The 7,681-nt window shown below is 50.9% G+C and overlaps 1 protein-coding gene across 2 annotated transcripts; it reads left to right on the forward strand.

Annotated features, from left to right (window-relative positions):
- Positions 1 to 137: 137 nt before the first annotated feature.
- On the forward strand, positions 138 to 4,953 carry LETM2 (leucine zipper and EF-hand containing transmembrane protein 2). 2 transcript variants are annotated; one of them, XM_025142904.3, is made up of 10 exons: positions 138 to 385; positions 819 to 1,242; positions 1,386 to 1,529; positions 1,665 to 1,799; positions 1,958 to 2,161; positions 2,716 to 2,835; positions 3,425 to 3,529; positions 3,666 to 3,752; positions 4,184 to 4,258; positions 4,341 to 4,953. In XM_025142904.3, the coding sequence occupies exons 1-10, from the start codon at positions 327 to 329 to the stop codon at positions 4,389 to 4,391; spliced, it is 1,404 nt and encodes a 467-aa protein (XP_024998672.2). In that variant the 5' UTR covers positions 138 to 326; the 3' UTR covers positions 4,392 to 4,953. The 2 variants fall into 2 exon arrangements, with proteins under 2 accessions (XP_024998672.2, XP_046759368.1); XM_046903412.1 differs by having other exon boundaries at positions 903 to 1,242.
- The last annotated feature ends 2,728 nt before the right edge of the window (positions 4,954 to 7,681 follow it).

Below are 7,681 nucleotides of genomic sequence, written 5' to 3' on the forward strand. Positions count from 1 at the left end.
CCGGCTAAGGCCCGCCCCTTAAACGTTGCCGCCACGGCCCTCGCAGCCAATGAGAGGCCGTTTCCAGGGTCACCTCGGGTCATGCCCCGCCCCGCCCTTCCGCTGTTGTGTCCTGCGTTTTGATTGGTTCCTGCTGTAGAAGCTGTGACGCAACGCTATGGCGCGACACTGAGGGAACCATAGAGCTTCGCTTGCAGGGCTAGAGCGCCGGGAGCAGGGCGCGATGGGACCGCCCCGGCGGACCGAGGCCGGACGCCCGGCGGGGAGCGCGGCCGGCGGAGAGCGGGGCGGGGGCATCGGGCGGCAGGGGACGGCCCGGCCGCACCATGGCCCTGCGCAGCTGGAGCGCGCTGCTGGCGCTGGCCAGGCCCAGGCCCAGGCCCAGGTAAGGCGCGCACGCATTGGGCGCCGCGGGGATGGGGCCTCGGAACCGGGGATCGCCGCGCTGAGCGGAAGCGCTGGGTTCATCTGGTGGGTTCTGCAGCTGCCACAGCGCACAGCGGGGCCTCAGCTCCCCCGTAACCACCCAACAAGAACACCCACCCGCGTGCTCCCTCAGCGCCGGGCTCTGCCCTCCGTGCTCAGGCAGCCACGCCTCAGCCCACGGGAGCTCCCTGGGAGCAGTGAGAAGCCTCGCGTTGCTCTCCGTGCGATTTTCAGCGCTATACCTGCTGCTCAGTGCTCGGAGCTGCAGGCACTGAGGCAGCCGTGAGGTTATTTTCACAGAGTATGGCACCAAGGACACCAATTGGTGTGTGATGTTCAGGCAGCTGAGCCACAGAGCACCATGCTTTCCTTAACCACCTCTCTGCTTCCAGAGGCTCCCAGCTGCTCCTGCACTCCATCTCTCCGTGCTCTCCAGCGATTGCTTTGGTCCAGTTGGTGGATTTGCACTTAAACAGGACTTGTGTGTGCCCCTCGCAACGCCAGCACCGCGCACGGCCGGATCCCCGCCTGCCTCACTCTGCAGCTGAAGCCGTGCGATCGTTCCACACATCCACCCGTGTGCTCCAGGAGCCCCAGGAGCAGCCTGCGCCCAGCCGAGGTGCTGCGCCCGCCCCAACACCGACACGAGGCACAGAGAGCCCCGTAGGGAGGAAGTCCTGGCACCAAACGATTGTGGGTGAACTGAAGCATTATTACAACGGGTTCCACTTGCTCTGGATTGACACCAAGGTTGCTGCCAGGATGGTGTGGAGGCTGCTGCACGGTCAGGTCCTCACTAGGAGAGAGAGGCGAAGGGTAAGTGCCAGACATACAAACAACAACTTGCTAAAATGGGGTATTAAGAGGCTTACTGTAGCTAAAGACATTTAACCGTGTGGTTTCTGTGCTTCTTTGGGACAGTTCTTTTAATAATAGCTTCTGCTGTGCTCTTTGTGCAGCTGCTGAGGACCTGTGCAGACCTTTTCCGGCTGGTTCCCTTCCTGGTGTTTATCATCGTTCCCTTCATGGAGTTTCTGCTACCAGTGTTCTTGAAGCTCTTTCCTGAAATGCTGCCCTCAACATTTGAGACAGAGTCAAAAAAGGTTTGTGTTGTTCTCAGAGATTCCAGCAGCGCAGGACAACAGCACAGAGAGTTTTATTTCATCTTCATCCTACAACCCCTCTCCCTTTTGATTTTCAAGTGGAAGTTCTAATTATGCTTCATTTCTTAAATGAAGGAAGAAAAGCAGAAAAAGAAATTAAACGCAAAGCTGGAATTAGCAAAGTTCTTGCAAGAGACTATTGCAGAGATGGCCAAAAGAAACAAAGCAGATACAGGACAAGGAAAACAGTTCTCTTCCTACGTGCACCAGGTAAAACGTGCCTTCTAACTCTATCATTCTGTTTCCACTGAGAGGCTGGAATGCCAGCCTGAAAAACAGGAGGGGATTCTTTAGAGGAACAGAAGGACTCAGAAGGTGGGATTCTGTTTTAATTTGATTGGCTTTTTCTTTCTTTCTATTAATGAAAGATTCGTCACACTGGCCACAAACCCAGTACCCAAGAGATTGTGCGCTTCTCCAAGCTCTTTGAGGATGAGCTGACCCTGGAACACTTGGAGAGGCCACAGTTGGTAGCACTTTGCAAATTGCTTGAGCTGCAGCCCATTGGCACCAACAATCTGCTCCGCTTTCAGCTTCTGCTGAGGCTCAGGACTATCAGGACAGATGATGAAGTAAGTTGAAATCAGCACAGATGTGCAGCTTTGGAGGAATGGAAAAAATCCCAGCTGTGTAAAGCAACTTTTAGCCTAACTCTGTTTTGAATAGGAGGTTGGACTGGGAATCTCCAGAAGCCACTTCTAGCCTATGTCTCATGATTGTATAGGAACTGTAATTTGAAATGGTGTTAATCCTACTGGGATTTAGAGGAAGGAGTAGAAAGACTCTTCCTAGAAAGAAATGACCACTTCAAAAGCATATCTGACTAACTGTGGGTTCAGCTTTAAAGCATGCAATCTTCACACTTCTCAGGGCCACCTGTAGGATTGCATATAAAAGTGAAATTCTCCATACTTAAAAAAAAATCTGGACCAGCATTTTTCATGCTCTGTAGCTGTGTGGATGCTGTCATTCTTCAAGGACAGAATGCATTTATCCCAAAGTCAGTACTGTCTTGTCTCTGCCTTGCTATGACTTTATGCACGCTTATCTAAATAAGCTTGAGGCTAAATAAATGCCTATCAAGTTTTGGCTTACTGTATGCCTAGATAGGAACATTTCATTTCAGCTGATTGCCAAGGAAGGAGTCAACGGCTTAAGTGTGTCTGAACTGCAGAGTGCATGCAGAGCCAGAGGAATGCGGTCATTGGGTCTCTCAGAGGAGCAGCTGAAGGAACAGCTCAGACAGGTGAGCAACTCCTGCTTAGTCATTCAGTAAGGTTTCTCCTGGGACAGAATGCTGCACAACATTCACGAAGAATAGAAACAGATTTCTCTAAAGATTCCTGTAAGTGTTTTTAAATGGATCCTGACTTGCATAGCTGAGATCTAAAGCATGAAATATGCAGGCTACTTTGTAGAGCAGAGAGCTGTGGGTGACTGGCTAGAAGCAAAATAAAGACTAGGATGGGGGAAAAAAAATCTTTTAAACTTCTGAAGTAGCCAGAACTTCTAGCAGAGCCAACACCAGTCTCTTACAAATATTAAACAGATTACAGATACTGCTGTAGGTTCTGAATGATCTACAGCTTATCTGAAATACAAAGCACTTAGCTTTCACCGTTGGCTGTTTGTCAGTGATGTTGGTGTCTCAGTAGTAGCTGAATCTTCCTCTCTGGTGTCCATTCTGTAGATATTCTGAAGTCTTCAAAACTCTCTCTTCTCATTGTGGTAACTTAAAACTTCATCTGCCAAACCCAAGATAGCTCTAAGGTCTTGGAAGTACAAAGACTGCTAAATAAGTGCTGACTTGCAGCCAATTTTCTTTTCCCTAACAGTGGCTAGATCTGCACTTGAAAGAGAATGTTCCACCTTCTCTGCTCCTGCTCTCACGTGCGTTGTACTTAATAGATGTAACGCCACAATCTCTTCCAGAAAATAAGGTGAGTTATTTGAATAAAGCTCTCAGGTTAATAGTTGAACCATGACTCAGGTGAGGCATTGTAACATGAATCCTGTTTTTCCATCCTCCAAGAGAACTGAAGTTCCCTCTGTACTGAGCTCTGTATTCTTCCTTAGATAGGTGAAACTGAGGAAGTGATGACATCCATTCCTGAAGATCAGGAGAGCCTGGTGGATCCTGCCCCCATTGCACAGGGAAGAAAGGTCAGAAAATAGCAAAAACACAAAGTACATTTCAATCCAGGTACATTTATCTTAGTGGAAGGTGGCTTCTTTTCACCTGACCCAGCAAACATGGGCTGAACTGTCCAGGACAAAAAGAGCCAATGCATCCAGGGTTACAAAGCCAGAGCCTGTGGCTCTCAACACAAGGCTGAGGAGAATTCCTTGTATGAGTCCAATCTGATAAAAGCAGCGACAGAAAACAAGAGGAGGATATGGTGTCAGCAGCTGGAGTTATTTCCCAATAGCACTACTAAACAGTGTAGGAGAAATGGTGGAAATAGCGTAGGTTTCACAACGATGCACTGCAGGGAACAGCCTTGTTCTGACAGGGAAGGGGACTGCATGGGGTCCATCTAGAGCTTTGTTTTCCAAGAAGGCTCTGTGGCTTAAAGTTATCTTTTTCCTTGAAGAATGAAGAGTTCATACCTCGGCCAACAGAAAAATTGCCAGTCTCAGAGGCGCCAATTAAGCCACTCCAACAAGAGGTAAGCTTTTCAGATCTCAGTTGTTGTATTTTAAGAAGCCTTTGTGTTGCTCCTGCCTAAAATCTGCAACTTCTACACTCAGACTAAACTGGAGGCATCTCAGAGCAGCAAGGCTGGTGCCAATGGAGTCTAGCCTGAAGCCAGCAAGGACGGTCAACACTGGAAGAAAAGAGCTCTCATCTCTGCACCTCCTTAAAAGGAAAGAGTGACTGTCCTGCAGACTGCTTTACAAAGAGGTGTCGGTAGTCCTAAGGTTAAACCTTATCCAGCTCAGCACTATGTCATAGCAACTGCCCTCAGACTTTTATAAATGATTCTTCATACACTCCAGTGTCAGCTGCTGGTTTGTGGCAGCTCTACAGGAGGATACTGAAATGCTGCTTTTAGCATTTGTTAGTTTTTGTCTTTGGTGTATGTAAATATTCAGAAATTATTTTATGGACTGTAGATATTTATACTAAGATTAAAGCTAGACTTGGTGCTATGTCTTTTTTAGAGGTCAGACAGCTTTTAGAACAATCAGACAGAAAACAGTCATCTCAAGGTCGGGGCATTATCAGCACTTTAAACACGTGACTTTGGGTTCTTATTAGCAATACAGAATCAGAATGCAGTACAATGATAGCTGTCTTCTGCAAGCTTAGCTCTGTACCTGCACTTCTGCCGTGGTAATAAAACCAGCGTGCAATCCTGAATGTCTGTATTTAACTGTGTCAATTCAGAGGGCAGAAAAAATGCACACACGCACTTCCCAGGAGCAGCTTCACAACCACAGGGCCAGGAGCAGAGACCTCTGTGTGCAGAGCAGCTGTAGCTCAGGAGCTGCCTCCATAGGAGGAGTAGCTCAGCAGATAGTAATGCAATTTGAGGGAATCGATCCCTGTCCCACAGCAACACATACATGCAAAAATGCCATTAATATTGATGAGTTCTTCCAGCTCTTCTCCCTGCCCTGAGCTCCCACTCTTTGCCAGCAGTCAATAGTTTACATTATTATCATCAGGGGACGTGTTTTCCTACTACAAAGGGGCCTCACAGTAATTACTGCTCACGAGGCACACGCAGATCTCAGCCAACATCTTCCCTACAATGCAAACCAGTGAAGCATCTGCTGGTGCAGTTCTGGGGCTCTGCACCTCAGGGCAGCAGCACAGCCACTCCCAGCCAGCAGGCAGCAGCACACTGCAGTGTTTGTGGTGCAGTGTTTGCACTGCAGGCTGCACCTGGGCAGCACTATGCTCGCCTGCAGCGCCTTTCAACCTGCATTCCCTGCAACACAGAGCAGGGCTGGCAGCTCCAATGGGCTCCACAGCACTGTGCACAAAACATAGAGCTTCAGAAGAGCAGCTGCAAAGACCTCATGCTTCCCAGTATCCATGCAGCCCTTTTGTTTCAAGCCAGGCTCCGGTTCTCCAGATACAGTCAGCATTCAGCAGCCAGCACACACAACTCAGCCCTGCAAAACTGCAATGGTGGGTGCACCCCAGCACCAAGCACTGCCCTGCTCCCCCAGCACTGCTGCAGCTCTGCACCCACATGTAAAAGCCAAACGAAGGAGACACGTTGTGCTCCCTCTGGCTGCAGCCCTCCACCAGCAGGGCAGCACACAGGGAGCCCAACTCCTTGCACACTGCAAAGAAGCCAGCACCTGCCTCTGGGATGGCAAAGCTTGCTTGGGAACTTGCTTTTATTTCCAGGGGCATTAACAGCTGCAGGAGGGAACGTTTCCCAGCAGAGCCCTTCTGAGTGTTCCCATCGTGGCTGAAGAGTTTCAGCTTCTCAGAACAAACTACTCATTAGAGCAGCATAATGAAGTGCTCCCAGTACCAACCAGACACCTTAAGTGCTGTTTTCCCCCACGCCTGCAGCAGCAGTTGAGCTGCAAAGCCCACACAGCACAGCACCATCACTGCCCAAATCAGGGATCTGAGCAGCTTGAGCCCTGCAGCACTGCCTCACCTGCAGATGTGCCCACGTGCTGCACCTCCTGCAGGCAGAGTAGGGTCCCATGGGTGCAAAGAAACCCCATAGCAGCAGGTGAGCCGCTGGGACAGAGCTCCATTCAGCAAAAACAAAATGGAATAGAGTGGGTAATTCCTCACCAGCACAGCCCCAGGCCAGGCAGCACTCAGCACTGCAGGACAGGAGCTGCCCTCCTGCTCACACCCAGGGCTTATGGGATGCTGCCCAGGTGTGCTGCTCCCACAGGTGTCCCTGCTCAGCCCAGGGCAGAGCAGAGCTTCGCAGGGCTTTCAGGTGCAGGAAGGGCCTGGAGTGAAGTACACATTGTTGGGGCGTTTCAGTGCAAGAAGTGGGTAGAAAATGACTGAGATAATAGTCTTAATTTCCCACAAATGGGTGATGTTCCTGGGAAAGACTGCTGCTCTGATAGTCTTTAAATACAGCTGAGGAGAACAGCCAGTCCCACCTAATACAGCATAATGAGAGCAGTTGCATCCTGCAGTCTGAACCCATTGCCACCCCCGGGTGGGTGCAGCTGTGTGCTGTTGAGCGATGGGTCCCGGTCAGGGCTGATCCCAAGGCAGCTCTGTGCCCCCTGCATCGCTCAGAACAAACCCTCTGGCAGAGCCCAGACCTGCCCTCATACCCCAAACCTGCTGCTCCCTGACCCCACAGAGCTCCTGGGGGATGCAGCTCTGGCCCTGCAGAGCTGCAGGAGCAAACCAGGGGAAATGCAGCGCCGTGCTGCACTGAGAGCGAGGAGGAAACAAACTCAGCAGAGCCCCATAAATTACTGCATTCTGTTCTGCAACATCGGGCAAATTAAACGGCTCAGAGCTCCAAGGCTGTGTGTGCTTTGGCGTGGGGAGAGCTTTTCCAGCTGCGCCGGTGCCAAACACCTTTCAGCCCTCCCTTTGGCTCCCAGAAGCCCATCTGATGGCTTTTGTCCTACCCCGGGCATCCCCGTGCTGGTGCTGCTGTGGCACACGGCCGGGTGATGCTCCCAGTCCTGAGCCGCCCCAGCACCAATCCCTGCTCCCTGCATCCCTCTGTGCTGCTCCCCCCATCCCCGCAGCACCAATCCCCGCTCCCTGCATCCTATGGGGCTGTGCCACGGCCCTTACATCAGCCTCTCCCCTAAAAGCCATTTGGGAAAGATGCACCGCTCAGCACTTTTAGAGCAGATTAATATTCAGAGAGAAAAGCAGTGATTTAGTGAGGCCCAAGCACAACAAAGGCTGAGATTTATGGCCTCCTGTATTAGAGCATTACATTCCTAGCAGGCTTTCTGTCTCTGTTATAAATTTGTAACAAAGACGAGCAAGCCTTACACCAGCTTAAAATAATGTAGAACACGGGCTGGAGAGCCAAACCTCATGGGGAGGGGAACGGGAGAGTTATGGGGTGCAGACAGAGGGGCCCTGGGGCTGCCCCGGACCCATCCCAGCTCTGTGCATCCTC

Source organism: Gallus gallus, chromosome 22 (assembly GCF_016699485.2).
Source record: "Gallus gallus isolate bGalGal1 chromosome 22, bGalGal1.mat.broiler.GRCg7b, whole genome shotgun sequence".
NCBI lineage: Eukaryota > Metazoa > Chordata > Aves > Galliformes > Phasianidae > Gallus > Gallus gallus.